The 16990-nt window shown below is 43.8% G+C and overlaps 1 protein-coding gene across 1 annotated transcript in view; it reads left to right on the top strand.

Annotated features, from left to right (window-relative positions):
* Positions 1-6076: 6076 nt before the first annotated feature.
* The window catches only part of LOC124777554, a 10977-nt gene continuing 63 nt past the window's right edge, over positions 6077-16990 (top strand). Inside the window, exons 1-3 of the mRNA XM_047253009.1 lie at positions 6077-6094; positions 10751-10943; positions 16614-16990. The exon at positions 16614-16990 is cut by the window's right edge and continues 63 nt beyond it. Coding sequence (XP_047108965.1) covers positions 6092-6094; positions 10751-10943; positions 16614-16735 — 318 coding nt within the window. The 5' untranslated portion in view covers positions 6077-6091 and the 3' untranslated portion in view covers positions 16736-16990. The remainder of the gene's footprint in view (positions 6095-10750; positions 10944-16613) is intronic.

The raw sequence follows: 16990 nt of genomic DNA, 5'->3' as shown, positions 1-16990 counted from the left end.
AACATGATTCTTCCAAATAAAGCTAGCTAGATGTCATACCACTACTATAATGCGAATATGGCTGGATCACGGCTGTTACCCTTCGCATCTTTATAGGATAAAAGTTCAGCCATCTCCATACTGCGAAGACCACTCAACTGAAATTGCAGATCTCAACCATGTGACATTAGGATGTTCACGCTATGAGTTTCAACGCCGCAGGTTTCTTAACGCCTTGATCAGATCACGAATTCCTCAACCTACATTTGTTACGGACTTGTTTCGAGAGCTGACTACAACGAACTATGTCAGTGTTGCCCAGTTTCTGCAAGAAGCGGATATCCAGTTATAAGTCAAGCTCAAATATTTCACCGTAAGAAGTTGTGATGTATGGACTATGCTGAGTGCGTGAATGTGCAGACTGTACCATGAAGTTTACCTGGAATCAAAGTAATTTCTAATGTGTATGCTGTATGTGTGATACTGTATACCAAATCTGTAGTTACTCATTTCTCTGGCTACATGGTTAACGCCGAGAGCAATATAACGGGTGATCAAAAAGTCAGTATAAATTTGAAAATTTAATAAACCACGGAATAATGTAGATAGAGAAGTAAAACCTGACACACATGCTTGGAATGACATGGGGTTTTATTAGACCCAAAAAAAAAAGAAAACAAAGTATTGCTAGACGCGAGAAAGATCTCTTGCGCGCATCGTTTGGTGGTGATTGTGTGCTCAGCCGCCACTTTCATCATGCTTGGCCTCAGAGGTCCTCAGACCTCAGTCTGTGCGATTATTGGCTTTGGGGTTACCTGAAGTCATAAGTGTATCGTGATCTACCGACATCTCTAGGGATGCTGAAAGACAACATCCGACGCCAATGCCTCACCATAACTCCGGACATGCTTAACAGTGCTGTTCACAACATTATTCCTCGACTATAGCTATTGTTGAGGAATGATGGTGGACATATTGAGCATTTCCTGTAAAGAATATCATCTTTGTTTTGTCTTACTTTGTTATGCTAATTATTGCTGTTCTGATCAGATTAAGCGCCATCTGTCGGACATTTTTTGAACGTCTGTATTTTTTTAGTTCTAATAAAACACCATGTCATTCCAAGCATGTGTGTCAATTTGTACCTCACTATCTACATTATTTCGTGATTTATTCAGTTTTCAAATTTATACTGACTTTTTGATCACGCGGTATATATAGATGGTGTAAATTTTAATTTGACAAACCAGAATTACTCGAAAAATAAGCTTCACACGAAAAAATGTGTAGAATCCAAAGTTGATTATTTTCCAGGAGGACATCTGCTGGTCCTAAAATTAGCCCGCCACCCCAGCCTCCTGGGGGTGGGGCGTGAGACAACTTTAAAATTTCAAACGGGAACCCCCATTTCTTATTGCAGAATCAGACTCTACATAAAAAACTACGTACATTTTGTCTTAAACATTTGTTTTGATTCTTGGTAGTTGTCGCTGTAATTCAAGAAAATCCATGTTCTCATTGTTGCGTGGAAAATGGTTACGGATAAATAAAAAATACTTATTTACTTCGTAAATTTTGATTCGCCAAAACTAAATATGTCCCTCTCTCCCCTTAGGGTGGGGTTTGAGAAAGAGTAATTAGAGGAAGAGAGGGACAGATTTAGTTTTAGCGAATCAAAATTTACGAAGTAAATTAGTATTTTTTATTTATCCGTAACTATTTTCCACGCAACAGTGAGAACATGGATTTTCTTGGATTACAGCGACAACTACCAAGAATCAAACAAATGTTTAAGACAAAATGTACGTAGTTTTTTATGTAGAATCTGATTGTGCAATAAGAAATGGGGCTTCCCATTTGAAATTTCAAAGTTGCCTCCCACCCCACCCCCAGGAGGCTGGGATGGCGGGCTAATTTTAAGACCAGCAGATGTCCCCCCGGAAAATAATCAGCTTTGGATTCTACACATTTTTTCGTGTGAAGCTTATTTTTCGAGTTATTCTGGTTTGTCAATTTAAAATTTACACCCTGTATATAAAATCTGGCGACCAAAAGGGCTAATTACTGGTTTTCGGGCCACGGGCGGAAGCATTTCCGAAACGGCTAATTTTGCAAACTGGTCGCTAGCCGCCATGGTTAAAGCACACCGTGCGTGGCAAAATGGCGCTATTCAAAACCGGCGCGGTGGCAACTGAGTTACACCACGGGCCATAGGTGACGGGGGTGGACGACGGCTGCGGAGACGCGTATGGGCGAATAGAAGTGCAACTGTTGAGTAACTGACAGCCGAGGTGAACCAATGGGCTGCTAACATTGTCTCGTCAATGATCGTTCAGTGAATGTTGCTATATTTGGGACTACGCAGCAGGCGCTTGGTTCATGCATCCATGTTGACTGTTGTTTATCGGCGACGAAGGCTGGTACTTGTAGTCCAGTACTACAACTGAATGTCTACCAAGTGGCGACAGGTGGCCTTCTTAGATGAATCACGTTTTATACTCCATTGGACAGAAGGCCATTGGCGTGTACAGCGTGAAACGTCTGAGAACGAACACTGTGCATTAGTCGTCGGCAGAGTCCAAGCCGAAGCAAAGAGCATTCTGGTCCGGGAAATGGTTTCGTGGCTCTCCATGCGTTATACAGTTGTTCGGCAAAGCACAATGGATCAACACAAGTATACATCTTTCACTGGGGACCATGTCCACCCATACATGCTGTTTGTTTTTCCTCGGCAGGATGACGTCTACCAGCAGGACACAGTTCGCAGTGTATTAGTACGTGCATTGTTCGGAGAGCACCAAGGTAAGTTTACCGTACTCCCAGGCCACCAAACTCTCCGATTTTGAAAACAATCTAGAAATTGTGGGACCACCTCGTTCGGGCTCTGTGCGCCTTAGATCGTCAACCGAGGAACTTAGAGCAGTTGGACGCGGCACTAGATTGGTTATGGTTCCACGTTCATGTCTAGCAGCAGTTCACGCTGCAAAAGATTGTTATTCCGGCTTCTGACATGTGGTCACATTAATTGACTGGGCAGTGTACTTCATAATACTTAAGTTTAGCCGGCCGGTGTGGCCAAGCGGTTAAAGGCGCTACAGTCTGGAACCGCGCGACCGCTACGGTCGCAGGTTCGAATCCTGCCTCGGGCATGGATGTGTGTGATGTCCTTAGGTTAGTTAGGTTTAAGTAGTTCTAAGTTCTAGGGGACTGATGACCTTAGAAGTTAAGTCCCATAGTGCTCAGAGCCATTTGAACCATTTTTGAACTTAAGTTTATGGTCCCTTCCCTCTTCTTTAAACCAACCAAGCAACTTAAGTTTATGCCCTTGATGTGGCCTTCAATCCTTATATCATTACGTGAATTTCAGTTCCAGGCCTACTTGCATCACCCATATTATTGAAACCAGATTGTGCATACGTGCATCAGATTGCCAGCTCCGCCTCACCTACCGGTATGCCTTGCGCTAGAAGCAAGGTCAAGTTCGGTGGCCTTCGCAAACCACAAAAAAATGGTTCAAATGGTTCTGAGCACTATGGGACTTAACTTCTGTGGTCATCAGTCCCCTAGAACTTAGAACTACTTAAACCTAACTAACCTAAGGACATCACACACATCCATGCCCGAGGCAGGATTCGAACCTGCGACCGTAGCAGTCCCGAGGTTCCGGACTGCGCGCCTAGAACCACTAGACCACCGCGGCCGGCCGCAAACCACACACTCGGACAGTAGTCGGGTGTTCCCCGCGATCCAGAGCGACACCCGTCCCAGACAACTGTTCGGTATAGCAGGCTACAGAACAACACCAGACCCCTGTGGTCGCGTAAATTGGCGACATGGGAATAACCGAGAACCGACATGTCCCTTTGTAACTGCGAGCCATTAGCCATCGCGAGTGTGTGTGAAGGGTAAGAGGAAAGACGGTAGCCGGTCAGTTTTTCTCTTAATCGAGTGAAACACATTTTCAACTTCACTATTTCATGTAGAAGCAACATACAGCTGCAGTGACATAAAATACAGAATAACTGAGTGCTTCTACACCGACGGAAATGGGGAGTGGTACCTTATGAACACCTTATAATGCTAATCACATGGGTGCATAATGAACAGAAATAAAACCTCTTCATTCAAAATCACATACTCCAACATGCATGCTAGTAGTGAATCGTTGCATTTTCCACAATGAAATTTTGTCGTCGTCAACATAGATCACTTCAAACAGTCAATATTAGGAAGCTTTTAATCACACAACATTTCCTCAATCACAGAAATAAATATGTTCTCGAAGACAACTTAGATCATGGCTAAAAACAACCCATCCTAGCATTTCGTCATTGCTGTGTTGTTGGTTCCATATGTGCTGTGACTTTGTAGAAATGAAGGACAGACCGGCTGACGTGACGTAGTAGTTAAAATCCACTGGACGATTAATTGGTTTGGTTAAAATCCCCTTCCAGCTATCGAGACTTAGGATTTCCGTGATTTCCCTAAAACGCTTAAAGCAGGTGCCTGAATGGTTCCTTTGAAACCGGCCGACTTCCTTCCCCGTTCCGGCCGACTTCCTTCCCCAATCCGAGCACGTGCACCATCTTTAATGATACCTTTGTCGACGGGACGGAAACCCCTAGCTTTTCCTTTTTACGTCGAAAGACTCGATTTAGTTAAGAAAGACAACGTCGTTAAAGTTCCTGATCGATGTTTGTAGGACTATCGCTTGGTCCACTACGCCTAACATTTCTAATTCTTTTTCTCGGAAACGGACGTCAAGTGTGGCTGCGATATACGCAGGATAATGGCTTCCCATATTATTATCCTTGAACTTATGGGATATTGCTGATATTTCCAGCCTTGACGTTCATCATAGTACATCAAATGTTGATGTTCCTGCGAAACTATTGCTGATCGCTTAAGTGGTCTCTTTGGTGCACAGGAAACAATTATACCAACCTGGTATATGGTTTATGTACTCATGATCATGGAAATTAACTCGAAATAATCGATCTAGCAAAAACGTACCCAATACGTGAACTAGTGCAAGGGGATGAAACTTCATATTAGTTTTGTACGAGGGGGAAAGGCGGAGGAAACAATGCACCATTTCTTACACAATTATTGAAAACTTTGTGTCCAAAGATACTAATGCCACCACTTTATTACAGGTACCTATTACCTACAATGTAGGGTCAGGGATTTTCTCTGCCTCGTGATGACTGGGTGTTGTGTGATGTCCTTAGGTTAGTTAGGTTTAATTAGTTCTAAGTTCTACGGGACTGATGACCATAGATGTCAAGTCCCATAGTGCTCAGAGCCATTTGAACCTACAATGTAGCATACTTCATTGAGAGAGCATACAATATATATCTTTCATTCTACTGCGGAGTATACACTGTTTCGAAACTTCCCTACAGATTAAAACCGTGTTGCACGCCGTGACTCGAATTCTCAACCTTGCGTTTCGTGGGCAATGCCCTTACCGACTGAGCTACTAACGCACGACTCAGGACCCACCCACACATCTTTATGTCTGCTAGTACTTGTATCCCACATTCCAGACTTCACAGAAACGTGGACGGCCAATCACTGCGACACATGTTTGCCCAACTCTTCAACTGTGGACAGCAAATTCTCCGACTTCGCATGTAGTCCCTGTTCTAAGATACTGTTCTAAGCCCCTAAAGCTGTCTAGGTTCTAATATTGGCGCTGTATAGGTTGTGCTTGGATTTATTTTCAACGAGAGGAACGCCAGTGTTTCTGTACGGGTTTAGTAAGATTATATTTGTTACAGCTTCTAGCAGCGGTTGTGTTAATCTCTCGCAACTGATTTGTGCGGAAGTTATCTTACGCCTTCAGTTTGCTCCTTCCGTTATATGCTTCTCCACCCAACCCCTTTGTTACGAGCGACTTTTCACGTGCAGTCCGTAATAAAAGGCAAAAGTGCTTGGGAAGAGGAACGACTGAGAATTTCCCCAGGCGTGGTAGCCCAACGGACTCTGTCAAGGTCAACAAGGCGGTGTAACAGGTAACGCAACTGTCACAGGGATTAGTGGTCTCGTTGTATATATATGCCAGCGTCCGCCGAGGACAAGGAGTTTTCGAGACGACTTCTTCCAGATCATGGTGAGTCAGCATTGGAGGTTTTCTTCACAGGGTCACAAGTTTTCTCGTTCAATAGACTCCTCAACAGTACGGCATTGCCTGTTTAAAAATATGAAAGTACACTCGAGCTTCGAATACATTCGCTTTCCCTAATACCGATTTTAAGTTATCACTCCATTTCACATCGCTTCTTAGTATTACTTCTAAATACTTACACGTAGTTAGTTAATTAGTTACGTGTTCCAGATATCATTTAAAAAGATTAACGCAGGGTGTTCGGAAAATTCCGCTACAAACGTCTAGGATTTATAGAGGGGAGTGCGTACATAACATTTTCAATAGGAACCCATATCTGGAAACTTATTGTTTCCGTTCAACGACGGTTTCAGTTCGCATGTTTACGTCATCCACTTGTGGTCGAGGAGCTGAATTAAGGCGTGACACAGTACAATTGTTAAGTAGCAATTCGAAAGGAAAAATAACGAACATCAATTTATCAATGAAGCAAATTTGTTTGTATTAACACTTAAAGATTGCGCGTATTCATCATTCCAAAACGAAAAAAGAACCAAGCATACTGTGGGTACAGAACGGTACTGATGTATTACGAGGTACATTCAAGTTCTAAGGCCTCCGATTTTTTTTCTAATTAACTACTCACCCGAAATCGATGAAACTGGCGTTACTTCTCGACGTAATCGCCCTGCAGACGTACACATTTTTCACAACGCTGACGCCATGATTCCATGGCAGCGGCGAAGGCTTCTTTAGGAGTCTGTTTTGACCACTGGAAAATCGCTGAGGCAATAGCAGCACGGCTGGTGAATGTGCGGCCACGGAGAGTGTCTTTCATTGTTGGAAAAAGCCAAAAGTCACTAGGAGCCAGGTCAGGTGAGTAGGGAGCATGAGCAATCACTTCAAAGTTGTTATCACGTAGAAACTGATGCGTAACGTTAGCTCGATGTGCGGCGGCGTTGTCTTGGTGAAACAACACACGCGCAGCCCTTCCCGGACGTTTTTGTTGCAGTGCAGGAAGGAATTTGTTCTTCAAAACATTTTCGTAGGATGCACCTGTTACCGTAGTGCCCCTTGGAACGCAATGGGTAAGGATTACGCCCTTGCTGTCCCAGAACATGGACACCATCATTTTTTCAGCACTGGCGGTTACCCGAAATTTTTTTGGTGGCGGTGAATCTGTGTGCTTCCATTGAGCTGACTGGCGCTTTGTTTCTGGATTGAAAAATGGCATCCACGTCTCATCCATTGTCACAACAGACTAAAAGAAAGTCCCATTCATGCTGTCGTTGCGCATCAACATTGCTTGGCAACATGCCACACGGGCAGCCGTGTGGTCATCTGTCAGTATTCGTGGCACCCACCTGGATGACACTTTTCGCATTTTCAGGTCGTCATGCAGGATTGTGTGCACAGAACCCACAGAAATGCCAACTCTGGAGGCGATCTGTTCAACAGTCATTCGGCGATCCCCCAAAACAATTCTCTCCACTTTCTCGATCATGTCGTGAGACTGGCTTGTGCGAGCCAGAGGTTGTTTCGGTTTGTTGTCACACGATGTTCTGCCTTCATTAAACTGTCGCACCCACGAACGCACTTTCGACACATCCATAACCCCACCACCACATGTCTTCTTCAACTGTTGATGAATTTCAATCGGTTTCACACCACGCAAATTCAGAAAACGAATGATTGCACGCTGTTCAAGTAAGGAAAACGTCGCCATTTTAAGTATTTAAAACAGTTCTCATTGTCGCCGCTGGCGGTAAAATTCCATCTGCCGTACGGTGCTGCCATCTCTGGGACGTATTGACAATGAACGCGGCCTCATTTTAAAACAATGCGCATGTTTCTATCTCTTTCCAGTCCGGAGAAAAAAAATCAGAGGCCTTAGAACTTGAATGCACCTCGTACAACAGGGGTTCAACGTGGCGACCACCAATGTTGTTACAGCCATGTTCTGGTACACGCTCTCCATCCCACCTGGTGTCTCATCAGTTTCTAGTGCAGCGGCCAGAACTCGTGCCAGTAGATCTTCCTCTGTCTCTACGGAGCCACGGAAATTAAAGTCTGCACACGGCCCCACAAGAAGAAGTCCATAGGAATTCAAACCGGTGATAGCGGTGGCCACGAGGTTGGACCAACACAACCTAATATATTTCACCATATCGGTTGTTGAATTGTCTCCGAACCACACGTGAGAAATTGGGTGGTGCACCACCATGCTGAAAACATATTTCGTGATGGGCATTCAGTAACACAGCTTCCAAGAACGGGTCCAATATTTTTGTAAGAAGATGAAGCGTACAGGACCAGTTAGTTTGAGTTGAAGAAGGTACGGCCAAATCACATGACCGTCCAGAACACAGTTCCTAGTGAACTTACGTTCACCTGTGAAGAGAATTCGACGTGAACAGGTGTGTGCCGGTGCAGCGGTGCAGGAACCAAGTGCTGCAGGCAGCGCTTTGTGTAAAATCGGGTGGATCCATAGCGTGTACCCCTTGTAAGTGGTACGGATGTAACTGTTACTCACGAAGAACGTCCTAGACGGTACTATGACGAACACCCATTGCGTGTGCAATTGTTAGAGTAATCCTTGAAAGGCTCGCTTCATCTCGATGCAGTACATCTTCGTATTCTGGGGTGCGGCGTTGCCGTAAGGCACCACACTCGTGCCTCCTCACGGTGATGGCATCTGTTTCTCGGAGCCGCTGCGTAACTTGGGCAAAACATTTCTGCAGTGGCATGCTACGTTCCGGAAAACGTCCGTGATACAGCCGGCTAGCAGCTTTTCCTCTACCTCGAGCTTTTATATACACAAGGAGCATGTCTGTGGATTCCGAAAACGTGTACCGAATCCTGTTTAGTGTGTCGGAGATGCACAGGCATTGAAGAAGCCTCGCGGGAAGGCATACGTAAGTGACATCAGGCGACCATCTGGCGTAGTACACGCCCTCCTGTCTACCCTATAGCATACCAGGACAAGCAGCTCTGAGACTCTAATCCAGGATTCTTTCCCTCAGCTGGTGTGGACGCGTTACACATCTGAGTTTGTAGGATTAAAAAAAGTATCAGCTCCTCACTTCCTTCGAATACAGGGACAATCGTCATAACGGATTACGTTTTAGCCAAAAAGTCACAAATAAGTAGTGAAGAGGGAGCAGATGTATTAACGTGGTGCAGTTGGAATGAATCGTTTAGCACAGATACGAATGTCTCCTTAAGCCTCCATCGTAGCCGTACTGTTTTTCAACCTACTCCTATATTAACGATATCTCTTCAGGAAACAGATTAGAGTTGCATTTACTATAATCCGATATTCGATTGAGAAGTCCAGCAAAGTGCTTGGACATTTATAATTTTACTGTTACGGGTTTTTCAATTGAGGAGATTGACGGTGAGAGGAAGTATATCTAAGGTTACGTGACGTAAATTAGAGTTTGTACTACTGCTGTTATAAGTGTTTTCGAAACGAAACAACTGGAGCATTAAATACTTTTGCCATAAACTTAATAAATTTTACGCTCATTTGCTTATTACTTAGGACTGTAATTTCATTTAGGCGTTATAAGGTCGCGGAAGTTTCGAGATATCGGATAACGTCTAGGAAAAACGCGAAATTGCTTTCGAGTGTATCTCATGAAACTTTGGCTGGTTGAAAACTGTATGTCCCAGCGGTTCCAAAATGAAACAGTTTCTATAAAATAATTAGTTGTTCTCTTTTTCGTTGCTTACTATTATGATAAAAGTCAATTTTGCGAGAAATTCTAAAATTAATATTTTTTGTATTGTTGGGAGCCAAAGAGTCAAATAACCTCAGCTCGAAGGATCATTTGAACAATGCAGCACTTAACCATCGACCTTAGGACTGGCAGTGGATAAGTGTTAAGCTACCAGCACGAAGGTCACGGGTTTTCTCCCCAGTTGGTTCTACGATTTTTTTCATTTACTTATGGCCTCTTTATCTAATCATGAATACTAAATATGAAAATGCTAAGTTGCACTGTTTTCGAATTCAAAGGTCGAAGGAAGACAAGGGCACACCACCTGAAAAATGACCACGCCCTAGGAAAAAGCTACAGAGTTGAAACATACTTTCGGATTAAGAAGAGATTTCCTTTACAGACATTTATTAGAATGTCTTAACATTTAATTTAAAAAAATTCCTAACAGTAAAATTTTTCATAGTTGATCACTTGTTAGTACACAATAACTACCAGTTCAGTGATAATATTATTTGAAACAATATGTCCAACATGTCCCAGTGTTCGAACGAAGTTGAACCACCGTTTCACTTATACTTTATACGATAAACAAGAAAGATAGTTCAAATGGCTCCAAGCACTATGGGACTTAACATCTGAGGTCATCAGTCCCCTAGACTTAGAACTACGTAAACCTAACTAACCTATGGATATCACACACGTCCATGCCCGAGGAAGGATTCGAACCTGCGACCGTAGCAGCAGCGCGGTTCCGGACTGAAGCGCCTAGAACCGCTCGGTCACAGCGGCCAACCAAGAAAGATGTTTCCAGTTATATCCCTCTACAGTCCTCCCAATATCTGAAATTTTGGTTTACTAGATTAGTGTTGTTTGCAGATTTCATACTTGTTGTCCACGAAGATACCGGTTTGGTTCCTTCACGATTATTTCGTTCCAGATGTTCGGGAAGCTGCTTGCGGCGCTAGTAGTAGTGGCGCTTGCGCAGTACGCGAGAGCCGCCGACGTGAATTGCGACGACATACGCGTGAGCTGCCTGCAGATAGACCCCAAAGTGTGCAGTGCGCGCGGTGGCGTCTTCATACCCAGGGGCGGTTTCTGCGGCTTCTGCGACATCTGCCCCAAATACGTCGGCAAGTTCTCCACATTTCCTTCATCGCCATTTCCTGGTCACATTTCACCCACTGGGCTAGTGAATACTATTTGTAACATATCACATCCTTGGCTGTGGTCGTCCAGGCAGCTACTGTGTGAGTCGGGGGTCAACTTCCGGGGAAGTAATCTATTGTTCTCCATGAAGAGAACGGGCCGGTCATTCCTTAATCTTGCTAAATCGGTCCCGGGAAGCCTTGGAAAGATTCAGCTCTTTGCTACGTTCCAGTAGAAGAAACTAGAAATTGCCATTGGAAATGTTTGAATTCTATTCCTGAGGGTAGTTGGCCGAAAGGTCCGAATATTGAAATACACTGTAAGAGAAAAAAAAGACCCACGCACCAATAGGGAGTTATCCAGATTGGATGGGACTAGATAGATGTGATTTACATGGGCAGATAAACAAATGGTTATAGTTTCAGAAAAACTGGTTGATTTGCTCAAAAGAAAGAGTTTCATAAACTGAGCTAGTCAATAACGCGTTGGTCTACCTCTGGCACTTATGCAAGCAGTTATTAGTCTTAGCATTGGCTGATGCAGTTGTTGGATGTCCTCCTGAGGGATATCATGCCGAATTCTGTCCAGCTGGCGCGTTAGAAGGTCAAATCCCGCACTGGTTGGAGGGACCTGCCCACAATGTTCCATACGTTCTCAAGTGGGCAGAAATCCGGAAACCTTGCTGGACAAAGTACGGTTTGGTAAGCACGAAGACACGCAGTGGAAATACTCGTCGTGTGCTTGCTGACATTATCTTGCTGAAATATAAGCCCAGGATGGTCTTTGTTGTAGATACGTCCAGCTTGTTGCTCGAATACTGCTGCCGGAATTAAGATCTAAAAGCTCTCAAATTTACGGGCTACAAGACATTTTCTGCCGTTCTCTGCCATAGGTAGCTACCACCTTACCCTGTTTACTTATGTGCAATCCTTCGGTTCCCAGCAGCTCCCTGTTATGTCGTAATTTGCATTGCATCTGTCAGTTTGGTAGTTTTTTATTTCCTCTTTGTTTCCTGCCAATGCAGGCTGGTTTGAAGAAGTGTTTCACAAAAGTCTGTATTGTAGAGGTTTTATCCATATCTGCATAAATACTACAACTACATTTATTTGAATCTGCTTTATAATCAAGCACTCATCTCCCTCTACTATTTTTACTTCCCCACATTACCAATATAACTTAGCCTTGATTCTTTTGGATGTGACATATCAGTCTATATCTTCTTTTAGTCCAGTTACGCATTTAGTTCTTTTCTATAGATTTGTTTCAGTACAGCCTCATTAGTTATTTGAACTGCCCCCTAACCTTCAGCATTCATTCGACCCACCACATCTCAAAACTTTCTGCCCTCTTCTTACTTGTACTGCTTAGTGTCCACATTTCATTCCCACGAGCTAGAGAAGTACTATCTGATAAGACTTCCTAACACGTAAATTTAGTTTCGACCAGCTGCTACCCACAACCGCGTTCGTGTATCAGCAGTTTTGTTTTGAAGAGTGATGGCAAGTAAAGCAAGCATGCTACAGTATGTGCAATAACATCAGCTGCCCTCATGTGTCTGCCTGTTTGGATAAGCATGGATTGCAATGTGCGCCCCACTCTGCCCCCTCCAAAGCTGTCCCACCATACGATGCGTTGGCACGCGCAGCGTCGCTTCCGAGCAGTGCCTACAGAGGGACGTGGGCAGGAGTGCACATCTGTGCACTGTGCTACTGAAGCAGCTACACATTATACACCATGTACATTATACAACAAAGAGTGTGGAAGTATGAATTAAACACAATGAAGATTAATAAGCTTTGCATTCATTAGTTTGAATACTTCATGTAGCACATACGAACCAATAAAAGCATTTTCACAAATGTGACAAAGAGCAAAAGTCTAAGAGTCAAAATCTTTTTCAAAGACGTAATATCTTCCCTATTTCGCGCAATATTTTTCAAATCAACACGTATCTCGTACCAGACACTTCTCATAGTAGTCTATATTCTCCCCCAGAGTTCATCTACCTGCATACCAAATTTCATGGAGATCGAATCAGTAGGTTAGAAATAAAAATGTACGAAGAGTTACTTACTCAATTAAACTATTAGTAAGGATACCGATAAAACTTTTAGTTATAATATCTTTTTTCTGTAATTCGGTTTTAATGAAATAAATCCTACTCAGTGCATGAAGCAATGCTGAAGTTACCTGTGAAAATTCCATGAAAGAGATTATCGTCTTCAAACAAACAGGCAGACACGACTGTTTCAGATGAAACTTTAAATCACGATAACCTTCTTACCATAATCGTTTTCTGATGAAATAAAGCCTACACGGCGCCCAAGCTATGCCTAAGATACCCGTGAAAAATCCATGAAAATTCGTCCAGTAGTTTTGGAGATTAGCGTGTACAGAGACGCAGACAGACACGACGGTTTGAAGTAAAACTATCCTTTTTTCTTGATCCTGTTTTGATGAAATAAATTCTGTATGGTGCCCCAAGCTATGTTCAAGCTACCTGCGAAAACCGCATAAAAATTCATCTAGCAGTTTTTGAGAATCGCGTTCAAACAGACACGACAATTTTACAGATTTATTATTAGTATAAATCTTAATATATTTATTTCTCAGAAAAATTTAACTTGTTATTGGCAGCTTACATTTTATCTCTTATTCAGTCGTTAATAAGTTTACTACTGCTTTTACTTTCTCTTTCATGTATCTCACTGCCTAGAAATGATTTAATTCGAGGACATTCAAATAGATTTGTTTCACTTTTATCGATGTACTTACAATCGCGTCTTTTCAGGGCACCGGAGTGGACAAAAATTTGAGTCCACCATAAACACATTACCATGCCTAAAACGGTGCACGAAAATCGTTGGCATCGAAAACAGCTTAAATTCGTCTCCGATAAATAAAGGTCTTGTGAAACAGTGGCAAATCCAGGTAATTATGATGGAGATACATAGCGACGACGCACCCTTCTCTCCAAAGTGGACTACGAAAACTCAATGACATTGACATTGCTCAGAAAACCGGCCCTGGACGATGCAAGTTGTGTGAATAGAGGCCCTGCCGTCTTGGAACACAACGTCACCATTGGAGAAAAAACATCTTACCATGGGATGGGCCTGATCAGCTGAAATAGGTCAAATAATCCTTGGCAGACCAAGGAGCCCTTGGAATAGTACGATGTGGCTATCCAGATCATCATCGAACCACCGTCACGTTTCACTTTCGGTACTTAAACTCTGCCAGAAGCTCTAAACAAACAAGACTCATCCACTGAATGACATTATTCCGTTGCTCCGTAGTCCAGATTTTTGGATTTGGGGCATGGTATCGAATTCAAGCGCGCCTTTTAATTCCCCACACCTGGAGTTCCATTCGTGTTTTCTCGTGCTGGCAGGATTTACGAGTGCGACATTCAGTTCCTCGGTGACTTCTGCAGCTGTCTTCTTCTCAGTTTTTGTCACCATCCTCTTCCATGACCGTGTGTGTCACGATTACACAACATACACTTTCTTCCACGTTGTACTTTCCCTGTATACGGCATAAATTTTCAACATGGTACCTCCTGGACACCAAACATTCGCAACACTTAGTTACGGAAGATCCAACAATTATCCTATTTTCGAATTTACTTACCTCCGACATAATGCTCTCATAGTTAAATACAACACTGTTCTGATAACTGCCGAAACTTCCAACGCATTCCGGACTTTGCAGAGATTCTGTTCATTGTAAACTGCAGGCTTGGCTGCCATCTGCATTTATGATCAAGCACGAATTTCTCGCGGTGTTTCCATATTTCTGTCCAGCCCCTTCAACTGCAGTCTTTATTCTCCACACGGTATAGTTAACATTCTTTCGCTGCAATATTCCCCTGATAACTCTCGAATTTCAAAGAATCTATTCCAATCAAAGCTGTCAACAGCTTTCTTGTAAATCTGGCCACTAAATTGCTACACCACGAAGATGACGTGCTACAGACGCGAAATTTAACCGACAGGAAGAAGATGCTGTGATATGCATGTGATTAGCTTTTCAGAGTATTCACACAAGGTTGGCGCCGGTGGCGACACCTACAACGTGCTGACATGACGTAAGTTTCCAACCGATTTCTCATACACAAACAGCAGTTGACCGGTGAAACGTTGTTGTGATGTCTCGTGTAAGGAGGAGAAATGCGTACCATCACGTTTCCGACTTTGATAAACGTCGGCTTGTAGCCTATCGCGATTGCGGTTTATCGTATCGCGACATTGCAGCTCGCGTTGGTCGAGATCCAATGACTAATAACAGAATATGTAATCGGTGGGTTCAGGAGGGTAACACGGAACGCCGTGCTGGATCCCAACGGCATCGTATCACTAGCAGTCGAGATGACAGGCATCTTATTCGTATGGCTGTAACGGATCGTGCAGCCACGTCTCGATCCCTGAGTCAACAGATGGGGACATTTGCAAGACAACAACCATCTGCACGAACAGTTCGACGACGATTGCAGCAGCGTGGACTATCAGCTCGGAGACCATGGCTGCGGTTACCCTTGACGCTGCATCACAGACAGGAGCGCCTACGATGCTGCACTCAACGACGAACTTGGGTGCACGAATCGCAGAACGTCATTTTTTCGGATGAATCCAGGTTCTGTTTACAGCATCATGATGGTCTCATCCGTGTTTGGCGACATCGCGGTGAACGCACATTGGAAGCGTGTATGCCGGCCGCGGCGATCTCGCGGTTCTAGGCGCGCAGTCCGGAAACGTGCGACTGCTACGGTCGCAGGTTCGAATCCTGCCTCGGGCATGGATGTGTGTGATGTCCTTAGGTTAGTTAGGTTTAAGTAGTTCTAAGTTCTAGGGGACTGATGACCACAGCAGTTGAGTCCCATAGTGCTCAGAGCCATTTTTGAAGCGTGTATTCGTCATCGCCATACTGGCGTATCACCCGGCGTGATGGTATGGGGTGCCATTGGTTACACGTCTCGGTCACCTCTTGTTCGCATTGACAACACTTTGAACAGTGGACGTTAAATTTCAGATGTGTTACGACCCGTGGCTCTACCCTTCATTCGATCCCTGCGAAACCCTACATTTCAGCAGGATAATGCACGACCGCATGTTGCAGGTCCTGTACGGGCCTTTCTAGATACAGAAAATGTTCGACTGCTGCCCTGGCCAGCACATTCTCCGGATCTCTCACCAATGGAAAAAGGTCTGGTCAATGGTGACCGAGCAACTGGCTCGTCACAATACGCCAGTCACTACTCTTGATGAACTGTGGTATCGTGTTGAAGCTGCATTGGCAGCTGTGCCTGTACATGCCATCCAAGGTCTGTTTGACTCAATGCCCAGGCGTATCAAGGCCGTTATGCGACCAGAGGTGGTTGTTCTGGGTACTGATTTCTCAGGATCTATGCACCCAAATTGCGTGAAAATGTAATCACATGTCAACTCTAGTATAATATCTTTGTCCAATGAATACCCGTTTATCATCTGCATTTCTTCTTGGTGTAGCAATTTTAATGGCCAGTAGTGTAGCTCCTAAGATAAGTCATAATGTAATTAGGTAGTTTATTTGCAATCCACTGTACGCATATCTTGATAAGAAATTAGAACTTAGTAGCTTATCGCAGATGTAAACCAGAATTGTCGTTTGTTTAGGTGTGGGGCAGTCTTGCAAAGATGACGACCCGTATCTGCCACCAACGCCCACGTGCAAAGAGCCCTTGATCTGCGACCCAGCCAGCAAGAAATGCGTGGCAGCGCCTGCAGGTGGCAAGTAAAGTGACTACACGGCGCGTCTCAGCTCTACGGTTGTTGGGCCTGAAGCAGCATTGCATGCAAAGATGGTGTCGTCATCGAATTGCCATTCTGCATTTTACACTGAAGCTGAAGACAATCAACACTTAAAATTAAATTGCCCAGAAAATTCCTGGGTCAAATCATAAACATGTTATTAATTTGTGTTAGAGAAATTCAACACATGTTGCTGAATGACTGTAGAGTATACTGCTAATGGAAACAGTGTACTTATTACA

Source organism: Schistocerca piceifrons, chromosome 2 (genome assembly GCF_021461385.2).
Source record: "Schistocerca piceifrons isolate TAMUIC-IGC-003096 chromosome 2, iqSchPice1.1, whole genome shotgun sequence".
Taxonomy (NCBI): domain Eukaryota; kingdom Metazoa; phylum Arthropoda; class Insecta; order Orthoptera; family Acrididae; genus Schistocerca; species Schistocerca piceifrons.
The sequence above is the reverse complement of the archived record's forward strand: the minus strand, read 5'-3'. Positions and strand labels throughout refer to the sequence as shown.